The sequence below is a fragment of the Acipenser ruthenus genome, chromosome 1, assembly GCF_902713425.1.
Source record: "Acipenser ruthenus chromosome 1, fAciRut3.2 maternal haplotype, whole genome shotgun sequence".
In the NCBI taxonomy this organism is placed as follows: Eukaryota; Metazoa; Chordata; class Actinopteri; order Acipenseriformes; family Acipenseridae; genus Acipenser; species Acipenser ruthenus.
The window spans coordinates 80,056,308-80,078,749 of NC_081189.1; the positions used below are offsets into that span (position 1 = coordinate 80,056,308).

General features: G+C 35.6%; 1 protein-coding gene across 2 annotated transcripts; it reads left to right on the forward strand.

Annotated features, from left to right (window-relative positions):
- The first annotated feature begins 384 nt into the window (after nucleotides 1–384).
- Nucleotides 385–20,518, forward strand: LOC117420413 (excitatory amino acid transporter 3-like). Of its 2 annotated transcripts, XM_059030506.1 has the most exons (13): nucleotides 385–652; nucleotides 4,024–4,164; nucleotides 4,794–4,886; nucleotides 5,387–5,501; nucleotides 11,354–11,396; nucleotides 11,796–11,891; nucleotides 12,881–13,065; nucleotides 13,223–13,330; nucleotides 14,326–14,448; nucleotides 16,864–17,058; nucleotides 17,604–17,738; nucleotides 18,515–18,685; nucleotides 19,705–20,518. In XM_059030506.1, the coding sequence occupies exons 1-13, from the start codon at nucleotides 562–564 to the stop codon at nucleotides 19,724–19,726; spliced, it is 1,518 nt and encodes a 505-aa protein (XP_058886489.1). In that variant the 5' UTR covers nucleotides 385–561; the 3' UTR covers nucleotides 19,727–20,518. The 2 variants fall into 2 exon arrangements, with proteins under 2 accessions (XP_058886489.1, XP_033889756.2); XM_034033865.3 differs by having other exon boundaries at nucleotides 386–652; nucleotides 18,515–20,518.
- Nucleotides 20,519–22,442: the final 1,924 nt, after the last annotated feature.

Consider the following 22,442-nt stretch of genomic DNA (forward strand, 5'->3'; position numbering starts at 1 on the left):
AGTTCTAAAAAGCATTCCTTAAAACATTCAATAGTTTTGTCAATAGGGTATACCATAAGACTGATGCTTTCTTTTGATTATAAAATTAAATAGTCTCTTTTTTCCATTCAAAATCTATAAATGAAGACACTATAGTGTAGGTGTATTGAAGACACAATCATCTACATGCTTTATAGAAATTTGAATAAAGATCCAGTAAGGTACAAAAAGTGGTTCAAATTTGTTTTATTTAATATAATCTATAGACTTACTATATTTCTTTCTTTCTTAACCTTTGTTTAATGTGTATATAAAATATGTTAACACATACCCTAGAGGGGCAGGGTCCACAGGAATGACATGTGGTTACATTTATTGTGATTCAGGTACTAAGGCAGCAATTGTATTCCCTCCCACACCAAGTACCATTCAGCTGCACAGGAAAGTGCATCGCAAAGGTTGCATGAACACTGGTGCTATCCGCAAGCTCTTGAATCAGCAGAAATCAGCCATCGAGGGCTGCCATCACGGCTCCTGTCTTAAGAATAATTTTCTCTGTGGAGAACAAACCAAGAGCCCAGGATGGGGAAGAAATCCAAGAAAGGATGCAATTTTAAAAGCTGTTTTAAGAAGAACTGGCTTCTTATCACAACGGTGGTTGCTGTGATTTTAGGTAAGCCTTTTGTTTTCAGCATGCAGTGCATTAAAGATGCGCTATTGTCTCACACATGCTGTGGAGATGGCTCTGTTTTCTTATATCCATCATGGTTTATTACTGCAGTGAGGCAAGGGCCCCTCAGCATCTCCCTGCATTGAAAGCCAGGCTGTGTGATTAAAGGGAATGAATGTCTGAATGGGTTTGTTCAGCTGTTCCGCACTAAGCAAGGGGGGCTGAATCAGAAAGCAGCATGAATCTAATACGAGCTTTAGACTCCGCTGACAATCTGTTTACATCAATGATCCATCCATCCTGATCCTATTAAACACTGCTGGAATTAAAATGTAGTAACATCAGTAGTTGTACATTACAGGCACAAAGGCGCAATTCTATCTATCTATCTATCTAGCTATCTAGCTATCTAGCTATCTAGCTATCTATCTATCTATCTATCTAGCTAGCTATCTATCTAGCTAGAGCCTGTTTACTGTACCTGATACAATTAACAGACAGGGGGTCAGAAATATTTTTAAAGGAAAGAAAATAAGGAGTATTACAATTATAATTAAGTTTAGGACATTATATCTTCTACTAATGGGTTTTAGGGTATATAGATGTATTTATATCTTACTCATGAATATGGAACAGTCTTTGACAATTGCATCTGTCAAATAATTGCTTATACCATACACACCTTAAAGCCGCAGTAGAATTTAATTTAAAAAAAAAACAAAAAAAAACTGTTGCAGACTTATTACTCCGGTACAAAAGACCATAATAATAATAATAATAATAATAATAATAATAATAATAAACTTTGCAAATGTTATTACCAATTATGTAGTCATTTAGTCTGGAAATGTGAGTCATTTCATTTAGAGTTTTAGATAAAAGAAAAGTGTCAAAGGTCGTTTTTTGTGGGTTAAATAACTACGTAAACTTTTTACTTATGTTTCAGTTTTGGTTTAATAGTTACTTTAATTTAAACTATCACAATGCCAATTCAATTCATTAAAACAAAAAATCCTGTATCAAATGTATATTATCTTTAGAACAGTTGTATGTATAATATTCAAACATCACACAGCATTATCTCGTATTTGTGTTGTATTGAGTCTAATGCATAGAGACGCCTGGGCAAATAGTAAATTATATTGTCAGTTTATGTTTGTTTCATGTTAGGCATCTACCACTATAAAATCTGTGACAAATGCTACTTAAAATAAGTAAAATCTTTTTTTGTTATTATTTTATTTTATTAATTTTATTTTTTTATTTTTTTTATTTTTACTTTCAGGAGAGGATCACAGTAATGGTAACACAATGTATTTGTACAGATCTTCCGCACTGGTACATTAGCAAACGGGAGTCATTGAAATTGATTACCAGTGGGTATCGGTTCAAATCATTGCACTACCATCAAAATAATAAAATCATAAAATGTTACAATAAAACGAGAGCTGCAATAGTTTGAGCCAACAGATGATGTTTACCACCTACCACTGCCCTCCGTCAGCCAGTTTGTGACCACTGTAGGTCTTCTTATTTCCATTCTCAGATGTGGCCACATTGACTCCAATCTAAATTACATGCTCTGGCAATGTTAGCTCTCCAGTTTTAACACATGTATCCACAAAATAGGTGCAAAGAAAGCTTGGGACACTTAGGTGCCTAGTATATTTGAGAGGAGGTGCTTCAGCAGTTTGAGATAGAGAAAAGAATGCAAAAGAGTAGGAAGGCCAGGAAGTTAAACCAAACTGTTTTAAAAAAGGTTATGCTTCACAATGATCAGAGTTAATGTTTAACAAGATTAGGCATTGATTATAATTGTAACTACTGTACAGTGAGAAAAAACACTGCTTCCATTTACAAGTAAACAATTGTGTCATACTTGGCATGTGATACTTTACTCTTCACCTTACAAAAGACTGTCTTAGCAGTATGCAATTACATGAGTGTATAGTATAGGGTAGCAAGGCAAAGGAAAACATGGAAACAGACCTAGTAAACAGAAAGAACTTTCTGTGCAACAGGAAACACACTTTGTGAAATTGCAACACAAGTGAATGCAAGTAAACAATATGGTTGTCTTTCCAAGCCAAGTACCCCAAATCACACATACTGGATTTCAAAAGTCTGTTTAGCCAGTCAGATGTTTGCTCTCCATAGTGGCGACCAGTCACAATATAAAATGCTTCTAGATGCATGCGGCATCTGTCACGCACAACCAAACCGATCCAAACATTTAAGTGCTTGTAAATAACACAGGCAGACAGGAATCAATAGCAGCCATCACGGAACTTGCTCTGCGTACTGTGTATCCCAATATTTTTTCTGCAAACTCATCACAGCTCCCTCTTACACATAAGCTGTTTCAGTTTGAATCAGCAATAATAGTGTTACTTGTATTGTAACGCTTGAAATGTTTTTGCTTACGATTGTAAGTCGCCCTGGATAAGGGCGTCTCCTAAGAAATAAAAAATAATAATAATAATAATAATAGTTCTACAGTAAGCTGACATGATCAGTCGTGGATACAAAGTATTATGATAGCTACTGTATATTTTGCAAATGTTCATGTATTGAGTGAACCTCTTAAGTGCTGCTCAGGTTAATCAAAGGAAACATTTGCATTGTTGTAACGTGTCTTTGATGGTGTTGTGGTCTATTTAGTTTTAAGCTTGGGTTCCATTTCCTACTTTATTTTCACATACAAGTCAGATGCTAGTTGTGTGTCTGTATTTACATTTCAGCACTTTTGTGTTGTAGAGCTGTACGTGCATTTAATTCAGTCTTAATGGCATCATGTCTGCAAGCATAGATTCCCCTCCCAGTGTCATCATCCAACTGAACTTGAAGAGTGGCATCACAAACACAATGTCGTAAATGTACAATGTCAGAAGTAGAACTGCTAATAATACAGTAGTGGTTGAAGCTGTCCCCGGTAACCACAAAAAATATTATGACAAGTGCAATAACTTCACACAGTGACAATAAATGTCTTTCACGTGCATGTATTTTGGTATAATATAGTATCACTCATACTGTAGATCAATCCATATTTTTTTAAAATGTTATTTACAGTAATGTAACTAAAACCAGATAATTTATATATATATATATATATATATATATATATATATATATATATATATATATATATATATACTGTATATATATGTACAGTAAGCATACCTCAGTCTAAAAAATAAAATATACATATATAACCAAAGCAGCGTACACACACTCATATATTTAAAACAACATTAATGCAATTATAGTAAAACATATATTACTTTGTAGACAAACTCATATGTAGTAAAGGCTGTGAAGTATTTTTAAAACCAAAGTTAATTCTCTCTCTCTTTTTTTTTTTTTTTTTTAAGGTATTGGATTGGGTGTCCTAGTCCGTGAATATGCCAAACTCTCAACCCTGGACAAGTTCTACTTTGGATTTCCTGGAGAGATATTAATGCGAATGCTAAAATTAATCATCTTGCCTCTTATCATATCCAGCATGATTACAGGTAATTGAAAATCTAACCAAGCATAAAACAAGATACTGATTAAATAACATTGGTGGCAGGTGGAATAGATCATTTTATTTTATTTTATTTTATTTTTTTACTTGAATTATGGTCAGTTTTACTTATGGTTTAAGATCAAGGCCAATGGTTGTTAAAATTAATTGTATACCAAAATAAATATATCTCTTAGCTATCTTTCACTCTAAGCTTTTTTGGTAATATCTTCAAAATGTTATTCATGTATAACATTTTTCTGTAATCAATTATTGGTAGACAATACGTAAAGCTCAAGATCAACATTTAATTTTGTCCCAAAAATAAGGTTCAACTGGACTTTTGACTTGCTCTAATTTATACTTTGAATCACTAGATTAAATTTAAAAAAAAATAAAGTTCTGGTTAAGAGAATGGAAATTAGCAGAACCAAATACAGTTTGAGTGAACTAATGGCTTGTGGGTCAACCAAATATATCCAGCGTAGCCTAAGAAAGGAATGTCAACATCTTATCATTTACAATACAATGTTACACCAAATTCCTTTATTGGTTTTACCTAAATGTTCATATCATGTTTGTATCTTGGTCTGCTGCCTCCAGAGAGAACATCATTAATTTTGCCTTTATCTACAGGAGTGGCTGCTTTAGATTCATCAGTTTCTGGCAAAATCGGGTTACGTGCTGTTGTCTATTACTTCTCAACAACAATCATCGCTGTTATCCTAGGTAAGCAATGGTTTTATCCTTCAAAGTATTTCCTACCACAACCTCCCAATAAAATGAGAAAATCCTCCACACCCAGTAATGCAAACACAACTATGAACTGAAAGAAACAAATCAACTACTCTCTGAAAATATCCAGTACAATAACATAATGATAATGAACAATTAAGGTTTGCTTGTGTTTCAGAAAGGAGCAAGTTACCTGCAATAGACACACACACAGCACACAGCACACACCTCACTAAATCATCATTGATATACTTTCCTTGTCTTTATAAACTACTACTGTGACATCTGTATTGAGTATCCAATGTTGATATTAATTTTTTAATGTACCAGGGTTAATACTATGAAGTATGTGTGTTTTATATTATTATAAATTATATCTTTGGAGAATTTCTTGAACAATGACCACAATCATGTTCAATAAAGATTGTTGAGGCACCCATGTTAACAATTGTATTTTTAAGTTTGGCATGTAACTTTGTTTGATCTCATTTCAGGAATTGTGTTAGTGATGACCATTAAACCTGGCATGTCTCAAAATGCAGCTGACATTGACAGAACTGGCTCGACTCCAGAGGTTAACACAGTGGATGCCTTGTTGGACCTAATCAGGTATTAACTGTTTTTTATAACTAGGTATTGAGCTTTCAATTGATTATTTCTGAGGAGCGCTTAAAACACTGTAATAAATCACTCATCTTTTAAAAGTAAGTATTTGTTTTGAACTGTCTCAGGTTCTTCATTGAAAAATCATGAAACCTGTTAACTGTGTAGCAGTTATTGTTTTGAGATTCAGGTTTTATTAGGGAGCTCCCCTAAATCCCTTGTTTAGAGAGATACAGGGTATTAATGCTTGTGACAGGGTAGCCGTCTGCCGTGTGGGTTCGTGCATTCGCTGCTGAGTGACAGACAGGAGATCGAGACAGAGGTTGAAGTTGATACACCCCACAGGCGAACAGGATTTATTTACATATCATGTCAACACACTGAACAGCTCAAATGACACTACCAGCAATGGTAGCGCACGAAGCACATACAACACAGTGTATGAAAACTTTGGTAGGATCTACAATATCTGAACTAATCTTTTCTGTTCAATAAACTAACGATGCTGAAGAGGCTGATCATGGTGGATAAATGGATAGGGCGGCTATATGACAGGTGGATACGTGATGGATTACTGTATATATTACTTGTTATGACACACATGCATCAACATATGAAATTAACAGAATAAGTAACATAACAGTAATAGGCGAGTGTATGTTAATAAACTATAATAATAAAGTAACAGACAAACTAACGTTAATAAACAAACTGTCAAACTAAATTAACACAGCACCCCTACACACGTTAAAAAATGCAGCAGCAGCTCTAGATTAATTACGAATACATGTACAGGAGCAATATTCAAGACAGAATGGTTAAGCAACTCACCAAAACGGAAAACATCAAATTGCTCTGCAACTTGTGTCTGACTGAAGATTTTTTTCAAGAGCTTGAACAATTTCCAACTTTGTATTGCAAGAGAAACAGCGGCGCATTTCACCATTTGTTTACATGCCATTTTGTAGCGATGAGGTGCACTCGTGGAAATCAGAATACAAAACGAGGCATTGGTAAATAACGGTGGTTCTGGAAACATTAAATAAACCAATCAGTGTTCCTCAAGACACTCTCACAATGACAAGTCAAAACTGAAAAGATTGAATAAACCATTTGAATTTAAGTTTGATGATGATGAGTTATCAGGTTACAAAACAGTACTGTATTGGAGCCATAAAGATGTTCTTTTAAGTGAAGTTCCTGTTCCTTCAGGCGGAGCATTTACAATAGGAAAAATCAGTTTCACCACAAGGGTGCTCTCTTAGTCAAAGTGTTCTCTTAGGAGGTTTTCCTATACGCAGAGACTACTGTATATTGTAATGTAACAGGACCAGACACTGCCCAGAAATGTACTTCAAAATTAAATAAATAATCAAAGAATTAAGGAGGCGAAATTTGTAACCACGGACCTGCCATACAGTGTCTCACCCTGGGCGTCACACAGTGGAAACAACAGTTGGACAAGCCTGGTTCCCTACTTTTTCTTATCAGGATGCTTGACCAGAGTTGATGCCTCTATGCCTTGACCTGCTGTTTTTCAAAGCCCACTCCTCTGTTCTAAAACTGACCACACCCAAATGGCTCCATTATTATCCTTTACTAACTCCTGCGTCTTCTGACTGATGTCATAGCCCAGCCACCTATAGAGCTGTTGTATTGTGATTGTAATTTAAAAAAAAGACTAATTTATATAAATAAAGCAACAAACAATGCCATGGTTGAGTTAGCATTGAATTATATTGCGGCAGTGTCAAGAAGGACACAAGGCAAGGTTTCAAGACTAAACATTTTATTTGTTTTAGCTTCAATTATTGCTTAACAATGCTGCTGTCAGCCACATCTCACACTTCTACTAGTCGGCTGTTTCTCTCTTTAGCTCCTTTTCTTCGTTCTGTTCTCCTTCTTTCAGTCCGACCCTGGTATCCAGCTCCCACTCCCTTTTATAGGGGAGCTGGAGGGAGGCAGTACCCGCTCCAGCCAATCCAGCGCTAGATACCTCACCTGGCTGGAAAGTCCCAGGCTGGCAGCTGTGGGGAAATTCCCCAGGCCAATGATCCAAAGAACGTTCTCTCATTCACTCCAGCGTGCTGACCATGCCCCCGATCCGCAGGGCGTCCACTTCCTGGTTGGTGACAATCAGTCAGCGTGCTGGCCCCGCCCCTCTCTTCAGCCTACCTCAGGACCTGCCGTTACAATATATTGAGGGCTTTTGGTTTTCTGTGTTTTCGTCGTGTTTAACTTTCCTTTTAAAATGACTCTGAGCACTGTTTAATATGTTTTGGTTTCTGAATTAAAACTGAGAAATGTGTTAATTGTGAAATTAATTCATACAGGACAGGTGTAAAGTAAGACAAAAGCACCGAAAAAAAGAAACCCTACGTGTGTGTGTGTGTGTGTGTGTGCAAGTGCGTGCGTGCGCATGTGTGTGTGTGTGTGTGTATGTGAGCGTGCGTGTGGGGGTGCATGTGTGTGTGTGTAACTCTCAACATGGAGGAGAGGGACAAGGTCTCTGAAAAATTAGAGGTAGTCTGTTTTTATTTATTTTTTAAAGAAAAAACCTTCCAACTGAATGTACATTTAAAAATCTACAAAAGCAGTACAGATCTAAAGGTCAGTCTATTAATTTTCCCAAAAAACACTGCACAATACTACACTCATACGGAGAGGCACTCTTGGTTACCAGAGGCGCTGGAACAATTTTTATAGTAGGGGTGCTGAAAGACATTGAACAAAACCGTAACCCCTGTATATGGTGGAAACCATGCAAAGTCAGGGGTGCTGCCGCACCCCCAGCACCCTTGTTGGTTACGACACCTGAAAGCTAAACAAAACAGCACTTTAATTCCTTTATTGCAGTCCCGATCGATCTGTCCTTGCTCCCCCGTTGCCAGCTGGTTACAAGCCGGTTTCGTCCCGCTAGCTTGCGGTTGCTTTTTATCCCTCTCTGCCAGCTTCAACCCCAGGCCGCTCCTGCTCCTCCCCAGTTGAGCTGTTCCTCTTGGGGCTTCCAGCCCGGCGGTTGAGGTGATGAGAAAACTGTCCTGGTCTCTGCAGTTGTACTGGACCGTCACCTCTCCCTCTTCTCAGCAGCAAAAAACAAGGAGGAGCTGAAATCCAAACACAAGGTGTATGGATACTACGATTAGAATTGGCTACTGACGGTTTTCTCCTTCAGCAGGCAATGGCAAAACAATATAATTTACTTTGCTGTACGCGGTACAAATAGCACACATGCCAGTAGCCCTGGCTCTTCAAATCACTTGTTGATCTGATCAGACATTAATGGTCACAACACTACTTGCTTCCTTTCGTTACATGTTTTACACATAAATGACAGTCCAACACAATAATACTTCCCATGTGTTTACTGCTCCTGTTACCGGTCTGGTGTTCTGTCTTCCTGGCGGGTATCACTCCTACCCCTCGGGTTCCTAAACGAGCTGCTTGTGTTGCTCTCGTAGTTGCTCCATGCTTCTTTCCTTTTTCTCCCGTTGCTTTTTTGCTGTGTTGTTTGCTGTTGTGGGTTTTCTTTTGAACTGCAGGCTGCGTCCTCCGGCTTGGCAATCTCCTGGATACCACCTCCAACCCTTTTTATAGGGCTGCCTATTACCAGTGGCGGGCTCAATTTACAAGGCCAGGTGCCTGTGATTAAACTCTAAAGAAGCTCGGGGCAATCACTTTGGTGACAATGAACTTATTTGTTATATTTGCAATGAAAAACAGGGGGATGGACTTGGGGTCGAATGCACCAACGTGGATTAAATAAAACTCTAGTTTAATGCTAAACTAGGGTTAGTTGATCTGGGGTTATGTTTAATCACAGTTACATTGCACCACACAAATTTTAACCAGGATCAGTAAATCTTGGATAAAGAAGGTAATGCTAGATTTCTGATTAGCAATCAGTCATTATATGTATACACCGTATTTAGCAAATATAAACGTAAAAGCAAATGTAAACAAAAAGAGTTCAAGCATAAGAAAACATTACAGTCTATTCATTTTACTCATTTATACTATTTCTCTGCTCAGATAATGTTTTAAATTAATAATCAAAAAGCAACAACATAGGCCCCACATGCAGCCTGCGGCTTTCCTGCAATCCTTAACCCGACCGGGTTGCCCTGCATTCATTCCGAATTAACTGTAAGAATAGCTTTGCTTTACTTTAAAATATTTATTTTAGTGCGAAAGTGTTTATTGGCTACCTAAAGTGGCAAATTCTAATATATTTATTTCATTGTCCTTAATTGTGATGTTTCAAGCAAAAAAGCTACAAAGTTATGGAAAGTATTAATTTATTGGAGATGATAAATTTGGAATGAGCATTAATTTAAGGCCGCTCAAGTTTGTTATTTATCAACACCTGTACATGCAGGGGTTAATTTGTAAACAAAAAGGTACCGATTCTTATCATTAAGGAAGGGATAGCATTTCTTCTGCCATATTCCACCGTGATTTACAGTAGCTTCCATATAATGCGCTTCAAGTTCTCCTCTGCTCGTGGCTTGTTTCATGCCTTATTGCTTGTGTCAGTAGCTGCCTGCTGACCTTTGCCTAGCCCTGTTTTAGTATAAAATTCAGATTTAAACAATACCAGCAGTGGGCCAACTAATCTGATGAACAGGAGCGATAAGCACTATTTTTTTTTTTTTTTTTTTTTGGTGTTTCGTCATTTGGGTTGTGAAAAAAATATATAGTATATTTTCTTACCCATTGATCTCACATGCTAAAATATATTGTTACAGAACACTTGTGTCATTCAATTCATGGAATAGAATTTTTTTTTAAAAATATGTTATGTACATAGAGTTTTCCAACTAAAAAAACTTTTTTTTCATACGGTTCATTGCAAATTGTATAATTCTCACCTGGTAGACAAAAAGGTACAGGATCTAGGATCCGCTGCAATCACATAACATGCGACATACTATTTTTATTGTTTCCAAAAAATGTACGTTTGTAATTGTACAACATGATATATAAACATGACATAGAACTTTTGTCTCAATTTCTTTTCGCCTTTATTCAAATGTACAATATTCCTCATCGTTGTAAAATTCAAATGGATTCAGTCTGTCTAATTTTTCTTCGTGGAATTCTTTGCTGTAACTCAATCCAGTTGACGTATGCTGCCATTATGTTCAAGTTTAAACCACCTCCAAGGCAGGTTTAAATTGTATCCATCTTTCACATTTAAACGTGGGTTAAAATTAGTGGTGCAATGTGATTCTGTTTAAATCTTTTATGTTTAAATGTTTCATCTTGGATTAAGTTTAAACAGGTATTACGTATAAAAGCTGGTTTAAAGTTTTGTGCAACATGGTTCAAATATAATCCTTGATTTAATCTGGGTTAGTGGTTAATCCACATTGGTGCATTCAACCCTTGGGGATCGAACTGTTATTTAATGCGTATGTTTGATAAGTGTGATTGTAAGGTGAAACATCATGACATCACAGTTCTTAAACGGGCGATTTCATTTTTACTTAGAAAAACATTTTTATAAATTATTACCCATCTGCAAAATCCCCCCCCCCCCCCCCAAAAAAAAAAAAAAAAAATCCTGGCTACACTACTGGGTTGATCCATCTGGTAAAATGACAAGTTGTAATTGAAGTAATTTCTAAATTGATTCTACAAAATCAAGTTCAAATTTGCTTCTGGAAGTGCTCCAAAACGGCTCAGAATGCATCGCATGCAAGCTTTGGGGGCCTGGGCAGCACCCAGACTCCCAGCCAAAAGATTGGGTTTGCCCCAAGAGTTTTAGTCAAAATGATCATTGGCCACTTTCAACCATGTGTACAGTACATTTAAAGAAATAGTTTCTGCAGTAAATATTTCATTCTTTTTTTAAGGAACATGTTTCCAGAAAATCTTGTTCAGGCTTGTTTTCAACAGGTAAGGTATTTATTTGTTAGTGCATGTATGGGATGGGTTAGTTAAAAATCAATGATTTACAGTCATTGTAAATGCTGTATAAAAATAAGAATACTTTTTTAAAATTGACCTTATTTTGAATACCAATAATAAAAAGAGCCAATTTGAGCAATGTAACAAAATGAGCAACACCAAGGTCAATGTACAGTATGGTCCTAGAGAAAAACAAATAACTGCCTTGAACATAAACCTGTAGACCTTGCGTGTAGAAGGTTCTTGTGATTTTTATTGGATTTAGAGAATGTTCAACAAAAGTTTGGTATAGATCATTCAAATAAGTAAAAAAAAAGTATTGTGGTTCTTAAGGCCTCTGTTTATCAAGGTGTTTGACACAGTGTTTTGTACGGCTTTCACCTACAGTACAAAACAATGCGTGAAGAATTAAAATCTGAACCTGTAGTAAACTCAACTGCCATGTCACCTGTGACGGTTGTCATGACAACTGCTTTACAAGAGGTAAGATTTATTTATTGTTTGATTTATTTATTTAATTTGAAGCTCTCGATAATTATTAAACACCAAATGGTCTCTGGATTAGCTTTATAATGGATAATGATACATATCTTTATAGCAGTACTTAGCTAACCAAGGGTTTACAATCCAATGTCTTACCTCTTATTAGCGAGAACAACCTGATCATTGCTCCCATAAACTGTTCATTTTTGTTAATGTTTTCTTTACATTATTTTGGGATATGCAGATTTTAGGGACACCACACATTAGCTTCCGGATTTTTACACTCACTTTTTCCTGATACCATGACTTCCTTTGGTAATCAAAAATGTCTGTAGTCTGAACAGAAGGGTCTCATCTCACTCTGATAGAACAATCGAGACTAAAAGAGTGAAGCAGACACAGGAAATAATACACAGTTATAAAATAAATAAATGAATACAGCAAAGAACAAAACGATATTCAGCACAAAGTTAGAGCTCAGAATTAATCTGAGGCCTTGTTTATCACTTATTTAAAGTGAATAGACAATATACACATATATTATAATCATAGTCTAGCTGAACCTTATTTAATTCACTAATGCATGTTTCTTTAATCACTTTTCTTATTACAGTATAACTTAGTTTTAGGTTAGTCCTAAACAGACATCTCTTAAACATATTTGGGTCCATTCAATTGATCTAAACAGTGATACTCTTAATACTTGTCCTTTAACTAACTCAATAGGACCCATTCATTTTACAGATGGAAATGCATTGAAGAGACTCACATGCACCATTTGTCATCATGATCTTGGTTCTCAAATTTGAATTATCTTACTGGTGGTATTTTGATCTGGCACTCTTTAGAAAAATGTAATAGACCATGTTACGTACCATGGCATCTCTCAAATATTACAATACATGCTTTCTTTAAAAAAAAAAAAATCTAATCTTTAAATTATTATTTACTGCTACACATCGTTATGTTGTTCAATTTTAACTTTGCAGAATATAACCAAGAACTATAAAATAGTGGGCCTGTATTCAGATGGAATTAACGTGTTGGGACTCATCGTTTTCTGTCTCGTCTTTGGGATTGTTATCGGTCAAATGGGAGAGAAAGGGCGTGTTCTGGTGGACTTTTTTGATGCAATAAACGAGGCCACCATGAAAATAGTACAGATCATCATGTGGTAGGTGGACTCAAACAGATTGGGAACTCTGCAGCAAACAAATTTTTTAATAAATACCATGTTTTATACAGTATATCTTTTTTTGCATACTATCTTAAACTACCTCTGTTACCACCCATCTTTCTTAACTCCTCTAACTTTTAATATGTGTTCATAGTTACATGCCGATTGGAATATTCTTCCTAATTGCTGCCAAGATAATTGAAGTTGAAGACTGGGATATCTTCCGGAAGCTAGGGATGTACATGGTGACTGTGTTGACCGGGTATGTAACTTACAATGTTAATGTGTTCTAGAAAATGCAGTATTTTTACAGAGTTACAGAGTCTACCCCCCACCCCCCTCACCCATAAACAAGACAAGGCATTTTCAGTAAAGATTAAGAGCACTACACCCAATAAATCACTAATCTGAACAGAGTCCAACTGGATCAGATAAGTCTACTGTAATGCAAACTCTGAGAGTAGCTGGAATTGGCTGAAGATACAATTAAAACTCCCACACATTTACTTCTGAACTGCCTGTGACACAGATCCAAAATGATCTGTCAGGTGTGTTTTGGGGAAGAGGGGTAAATGGATTCTAAATGTGTATTTAATCATACTATCTTTGCTCTCTTTAGCAATAAGCTAAGATAATGAGTGCTGTTAAGTAGTGACTGTAGATTTGTCAAACTTGCAAACCACCAGTAACCGCTTTCTTAATTATGACGAGTAATTCCTCTCTTAATTAACCTTACAATAGTGATGGTAACAGCAACTGCCATGCAGCTTTCGTTCAGCCCCATTTCAGTGCTGTTATCATAGTTTGGGATTGCATTCTGATTCATCCTAATGCTTCCTTTAATGTTACTTCAATTGTTCAGTCCTAATATGTATTACAGTCACATTGGCTCTTCTCTATGCTCCACATTATGTCGGCTTAAAGTCATTACTGTCAGCCTATGGTTTATTTTATTGCCGGGTTAAATGTATTATGGACCTCAAACACATATGAAAAAATGTGTGATTGGGCCATGCAGATAAATAACTTCATTTAATTTGAGATGTTCTTTGAAAATTGTGCTTATAATAATAATTTAAAAAAAAAAAATCATTGACAGCACAAATCTAAAATGATTAGGCAATTTTTTAGCCACTTAAAATGAAATGCTAGCAGTAAATAAGTCAATACTGTACTAATTACATGCATTTTTTGCTGTAGTTGTTATCAAAGTGAATTTTTTCAATACTGTTACATGTACTTTTTTCCCCCCATCAGGCTCGCAATTCATGCCATTGTTTGCCTTCCACTGTTATATTTCATAATTGTGAGGAAAAATCCATTAACATTTGCCATGGGGATGGCTCAGGCACTACTGACAGCTCTCATGATCTCCTCCAGGTAAGCTGGAACAAATTGGAATTGTTATGTATCTTGTGCTGTATTTTGATGCTCACGTTTTTATCATTTGGGGAAAATTTCAAAGTTAAGGCCCATGTTAACCAGAAAAAAAGGCTGAGAACGATGCTTTTACCTTCTCAATTTGATTGACCATTTCTTGGCTTTAGCTGGTTTAGAATGCTGCTGCCAATGGCTTACTCACACTTTCATATCTCAACATCACTTCAGTGCTTAAATCTTTGCCTTGGATTCCTGGGAGTTTTAGAATTGATTTTAAAGTTATGCTTATTTTTGTATTATTATTATATGTTTTTTTTTTATTATTATTACAGTTCCCACTTGTTTGAATTATAGTGGCAGTTTATTTAGTAGCATATAGCAGTGGTGTGCAAAGTGGGGGGCGCGGATAGTTATAAAGGGGGACGCGACTATGACTAAAGAGGCAATTCTGTAAAAATGTAAGTGTTTTTTTTTTTAAAGGATAGAACATTTTCAATAAATACATAAATGACAGCTAATTAGTCCAAGTTATTACCTTTCAAGTGAGCCGTTGACGGTCACTCTAGGGCTTGTAGAACCAGAGAAATGATGTTTGAAGTGGCGAGTGTCAGTGAAACTGCAGTGAACAGAGACAAAATGGCCGCTTCCATGTATGTGGCGCCAAGTGTAAAAAATAAAGCACTAATATTTTAACAGTGTTTTTCCCAGATTTAATGTAAATCATGTATTTAACCAAAAAAAGTTCTGGTTTAGCTTAATACATAAATGTTAACAAATACATTCTTAAAAGTTTCGAAATGTGTACATTTTTTTGGCATTGCAGTATGCAGAGGAGGCGGGGAAGCGGAGACATTGTCTCTCGGAGAGTAAGGGCAGCTCTGCAGCATACAATGCCAAATCAAACGCTTCAATGGGCTCATTTAGCTTCAGATTTAGCTGGCAAAATAAATATTTATTTTGTGAAAACCCAGATTTATTTTTTCAGATTTAATTGCAGAGATATGTTAGGTAAATATTGAATTGCCAAGTGTAAAAAAAAAAGATTTATAGACTGGTTTAAAATGTTGAATTTATGATCTTCGTTTTCAACATTTATAAATTATATCTGAAAGTACAATTTTGAAAACTTGTAAGAATGTTTGTTTGGACCTTTTGTGGGTAAATCTAGAAGAACAATACACGATTTACATTAAATCCAGAAAACAAACACCTGTTAAAATATAAAGTGTTGGGGCGGGGGTATGAAATATATGCTAATGTAGCGGCTGCCGTGATTAGGGCAAGGGAAATTTAAGAGGTATGACACATGCCCGGTTTTTGGGATGGAACCGCATAACAGTCTCTTGTTTTGATTGGTCCTTGTCTGTCACAGGAATATGACATCAACACGAGTGGGAAAGCTTGGAGGCGAGAGAGAGAGAGAGAGAGAGAGAGAGAGAGAGAGAGAGAATTTTGCTGTACTAATATAACAAACTATGGGTGATTATTACTTTATATAAATTATCATGTTATGCACAAATGTAAGAATTGGCTTTCTGTGGTGATCTACTTTTTTCTATCCTGACCACTATTACAGTTTTGTTACAGGATGCATAAGATTATCTGTAATGTAATCACAGTTTTACATATAAACTGCTCTTTCTCAGAATTTGGGACGTTATCTGAAAACCAAATCGGCCCAGAATTTGGTTCGTAGCTTGAGAACAGTGGTTATCTATATGTACAATTGTGATTACATTAGCGATAAAATGTAATAATGGGCAGGATATATTTCCAATTAAAATAAATCACGCAAACGATTATAGATATATGCTATTAGAAAGAAAAAAGTATATCATCACAGAAAACCTATTCTTACATTCGTGCATAACATGATAATTTATATAAAGTAATAATCACCCCTAGTTTGTTATATTAGTACAGCAAAATACCACATTATATTTGAATTTAAAGATTCTGGAAAGCAGATCTCTGTCTGTCTCTCTCTCTCTCTCTGATCGCAATGTTAGCGTTTCCATTTTTATAGAGCTTCTTAACTAGTCATTGCAAAAAGGGAGCTACAACCTACATTCTACGTGGTCCTAGTGTCCCACATGCCCCCCCCCGATAGTTTTTGGTACTGTATGAAAGTGATTTGGTGATGCTGGCCATTTATATTTAGCAGTGTCTCATTACCTGAATTTTGCCCTGCTCTGGTGTTCTTAGGCAAAGCTTATGACGTTGTTGAAAGTACTAGGCCAGTGTTTTACTTCAGGATTTATGTTTGAGTAATATAAATGAATGCAAGCGGGCCAGCTTTACTCCTCTGTAGTCCCATTTGAAAAATGGTAAATGCCAAATCGCGACAGTGTTTCTTGGTATAGTTTCTTATTGTATACTTTATTAAATACTTTAATTTAAACCTGTATTCCACAGTTCAGCAACTTTGCCTGTGACTTTCCGATGTGCGGAAGAAAACAACCGGGTAGACAAGAGGATCACACGCTTTGTGTTACCGGTGGGGGCCACAATCAACATGGATGGAACAGCGCTCTATGAAGCAGTGGCTGCCATATTTATTGCACAACTTAATAATTATGCACTGGATATTGGCCAGATTGTAACTATCAGGTAAGGGATCAAACATTAGTTAAGTCAGGGGAATATAGTCAGACCATAAGATGCCTGCATTTGAATTTGGCCAGAAATTCTTCCAGCACCAGCATTGTTGCAAGAGGAAGCTTGATATAGGACCAATGATTTATGACTCTCTAAAATACCAGTTTGAAAATATATTGCTGCAATAAGGACAACACGGGATACAGTAAAGGTACTGTTTCTTGTAAAAACTGCAGGGTGTAACACTTCTGTGTACCACAGCACTGCAATCCCTCTTTATACCATGCAGGATAATTGTTTATTGAGTATTCTGGACATTATATTATTATTATTATTATTATTATTATTATTATTATTATTATTATTATTATTATTATTATTATTAATCAATAGTTAATGCATAATTTCTTCAGCCAACAAATTTAACAAAAAAACACATTTACTAACCATGGGATGGGGTTAACTCAAAATGCCACCACCCACCAAACAGACGTGCTGTGAACTATTCACTATTTATTTAGTTTATTTTGTTACCATTGTGCTTGTTTTGGTTACAGTATAACAGCAACAGCAGCTAGCATTGGAGCAGCAGGAGTCCCCCAGGCTGGTTTGGTTACCATGGTGATTGTCTTGTCTGCAGTGGGATTACCAGCTAACGATGTCACACTAATCATAGCAGTGGATTGGCTGCTGTAAGTCAAACCTTTTTTTTTACCACAACAACATTGCACTTACATGAACCTTTCAACCAGATCCTCTGAAAGCACTGAACACATTTTAGCAGAGCAAATATGATTAAAACCTAGTAGTTTAAAATTAATAAGAGACATCAGCAGCCTACAAGTATGTATATATGATACTGCAGTAGCATTTTGCTGTTTCATCTTGCATCTTTTATTAACACTTCCAGCATACCGTAGTTAGTTTTTTATTCTGTGAAGAAGCAATATTTTGGACAACGTTGTGCATGTGAAATATTGTGGTTAACTAATGCTACACCTTTCATCAGTGAAGAGTTATGCAAAAGTGTTCAACATTTACATTCAGGACTGTCTTGAGTAAATACAACAGAAAGCACCGTTTCATGTATATATTTCATAATATTTAGCTATTTAAAGTTAATTCACTCCCTTAAGGCAAGAAAGAAATACCTTTTCAAGAGATATGTTTTTAAACAAGATTTAAAAATAGGAACAGACACTCCTTGTCTGACCAAAGGTGGTTAGTCAGTAGGCTAGGGGCTAGGTAAGAGAATGCCCTTTTGCCCCTGGTACGCATTTTAAACCTTGGATATCACAGAAAACTGGCATCCTGTGAGTATAGTGAATGGCCAGGGATATATGGCGACAAGTCCCAGTTAAGTTAGTTCAACCTAGTTACAAGCAGCTGCAGGGAGACTTAAGAATTGAAGTGGCTCTGTCAGGATTGTGCTGTCTACTATGATATCACAAGGTTCATATCCTTTCAGGGATCGGTTTCGGACCATGATAAACGTGCTGGGTGATGCATATGGAGCAGGTATCGTGGAGAAGCTCTCCAAGAAGGAGCTGGAAAGGATGGACCTCTCATCTGGTGTGGATGTTGTCAACCCTTTTGCTCTGGAACCAGCCCTAACAGACGAGGAGGAACATGAGAAAAGGTCCTATATAAACGGGGGCTTTATGGTGGATAAAGCTGACTCTGTTTCATTCACAGAGACATCTCAGTTTTAGTGAAAAGCAAGTCAAAGTGATTTAGGATTTATACATATAAAAGGAAACCGGCACCAAGATGCTAATGTTATTATTGTTTTTCATATTTGGCAGTAATCAACTTTAATTTCAGTGCCACCATGTGGGAGGATTATAAATATGACTGAATGTAAAACAGCCCCAGGATCCTTCAGTAGATGTATTATTATATATATATTTTTTAAAGGGATGTGAATAAAATGTAATGCACTGTGCGTTTGTGCCAAAAAATGTAGGGGGTTTCAGCAGACACCAATGCTGTAAATACAGGTCCAAAATGTCTAACTCTGTTGAAATTCAAATTAGATGATAGCTGAGATATAACTGTAGGTTTGTGGTCATCTGTCTGACAGGAACAAGGAGGACCACATAAACTTTTCAGAAACCCTGATTCGGATAGGAGCTCAACTAGCGAATAGATGTGAAACGTTTCATGTTTCATTTACAATCCGATGAGCCTCACATCTTGTGAATACAATTGTAACTGTTTTCACCACCTTCGATATACACTCTCCTCTGATATTCCCTTTCTGCATAGTATAGTGTGCCAAAAATATGGATAATTTCAAAATAGAAAGTTTTTGGTGTTCGTTATACTCAAACTATACACCCAAATCTGACCGGAAGCCTGCATTTCTTCTCTTCTGTAAAACAGATTACGAATGAGTTATAATGAGATAGTATTAGTCATTTGCATAATTACCCCCCCCCCCCCCCCGTTTGATTAATTGGACATAACAAATGCAACATAAATATGCTGTTTATGGTGAGGATATTTAAAATGTGATGCTGTCCAAATAAAAATAGATACCTTGAAGTATAAAATACAGAAACATATAACCCAAAAATCATCAACAAAGGGAGGGACCTATGATAATATTGCTAGTTCTAATAATATGCAGGTGTTTTTTTTTCTTTTCTTTTGCAGTACTCCTCCTTTAAGTGACTAAGGTCCTTGACCGATTGTGATGTCACCATTTTCTCAAGCAGGTGATGTCAACCATACCAATATTGTGAATAAAGTAGGGTGAAAACTCAATATGGTATGGTTGATGTTATGAATGTGATTTGTTTATGATGGGTCATGGAATATTTGTAGTTGGATTTGCTAAAGTCTCATCAGCAGTCTATAATTATGTACAAATGATACTGCAGTAACATTTTGCTTTTTCATCTTGCAGACCTACAACCACACTAGGTATACTGAATGTTGTTTGTACAGAACTAAGCATATAATTGGACAAAACAGTTGTCAGACATTTCATTAACACTTGCAGCATAGTTCTTTTTTTATTCTGTGAAGAAGCAATATTTTAGATAATGTTGTGCATGTGAAATATTGTGGTTAAATTGTGGTTAACTAATGCTACACCTTTCATCAGTGAATAGTTATTCAAAAGTGTTCAACATTTACATTCAGGACTGTCTTGAGTAAATACAACAGAAAGCACCGTTTCATGTATATATTTCATAATATTTATAGTATCTGATGTCATTCTTTTAAAATGTGGACACTCCTGAAAGCATAACCTAATCATAATTTTTGAGCGGTTTTGGGATCTGTAAAAAATAATGTGCCAAATTAATGTAAAACATTTTAGATCTTGTTCTGCTCAGTATATTTTTTAAATAAAGCACATAAATACTACGGAACAGTAATTATAAATGTGTATATTTGGTTTGTAAAATAATAACTGACTGAAAAAATGAGCCCTGTAATAAACCATAGAAAATACCACAAACTGATGTTCTGTCTTCTTCATTTAAACACACCTCTATCCAGTGGCCCACAAGCAGTTGTTCAAATATAAAGATGAAACAAACAATCTTCTGCTACTTCAAGCCCCATGTGCAGCAAGACATATCCCTCCTATTCCGTTTGTATTCATAAATCCATACACAGATTTAGAAACTATTTTTTGGCTGACAAGTATCAGCTTCTTTGCTTTCATTTGTCTTGTGAGACTAAAAGTCTTTTTCTGATTATAAAGTTTTTATTGAAGACCATTTTTCTCACTGTCTTTCAAGTGTAAATCACTACTTTCTAGCAGGACATGTGCAATTTTCTGGAAAGATGACTTTGGTCCACTTCAAACAATCCAGCCATAATTTTCATTTAATACCCCACTAGATACAAACCTTAAGATGCTTCAAGGTCAGGCTGCCTGATCTTGGCCAGAAAGCGGCAACGGCCCAACAGCTTTGATTAGTATTAATCATTTTTACACAATAACTTTAGCCATATCTGCTTGGTTTATCACAGCAATAATGTATAGCGAAGGGAATAGAGTTGTCTCCCAGAATGGCTGAGAACAGCTTTATTTTGTATCATTATACAAACTATCCATTAAATATTCCAAAGGGGGTTCAGTTACTTTCTCATCTCATTTTATTTTAGTTAATGCACAAAAATGTAGTGATCTATATATTGTCTCAAAATGTTAACACTGCTACTAAAAGTAAGTCAATAAGAAAAAAATAACAATCTGAATAATCTTAATTAGCTTAATTTTCACTTTTTTTATTTTTGGGACAAGGGGTTCCATTTTTTGCTCTTTGGCCATAAATAATTAACTGAAAGTTCACAACCTTACTCCATATTATCAGTTTTTCTTTTTTTCTTGTTAGCTGTTAATGGGCATATGTGAGACTAATTAATTGGCAAAGAATAATTGCTGTAAACCCATATATTACACAACGGAGCATGCTTCCAGAAACATATTTTGAGTGAAAAAAGGAAACGTGAAAAAAAAAAAAGTTATATGATAATATGGTGAGTGAAATAATAATTGCAAGTTATTCTACAGAGATATGGGAGTGGGAATAAGTAAAGCACATTCAAGTTTGACTTCCTGCTATGGCCTTTGCAGCCAGTGTATCAGAAGCAGCCAAGCGAGCGAGGCCCAACGCACCAAGCAATTCTGAATGTAGCGTTGCGGTTTCATTATTTCAGTGTTGTAGAGTATAATTAGGGATAAACAATCACACATTAATCAAAGTGATATGCATTGAATCTATAAATTATAATAATTAAGTAATAAGTATAAACGTCAGGATGTGAAACAGATCAAAATTTCATATTTGACTAGTTTATAAAAAACTAATAAAAAGCTTAGAATAAACAATGACAAATATATAAATATGCATACAATATTTTGTTATGTCTAATCGTATTATACTTATTACAGAAATTGAGGAGGGAAAAAAGGTTTTGTGCTACTGTGTCTTTGTAACCTCCAAATAAATATAAAAAATAATATAGCATTTATAGTGTTACACTTATAAGACAAATTAATTTACTTTAACATAATCATTTAATTAATATATTTTGGTCTGTTGTAAAAAAAAAACAAAAAAAAAAACACATTACCCTTTTAAAATGACTCCTACATGTTTTACTGCACTGGGGAAACTGCTCAGTCGCTGCCTTCCACTTTTGACAGGTGGTTTACAGTGAGAGATGGTCTTTTTAGAGGCACTTATTGTACAACCAAGTTGGCTTTTTGCTATTTTAACAAAACCATGTTGCACACGTTCACTTTTTTTATTAACAGTGATGCTATTTTAATATAATCTTTTTTTTTTTTAACTATTGAAACTCAAAGTTAGTTCAGCATCAACAGTAAATCCATGATTAGTTGATTTTTGCACATTGAAAGGCTTTTT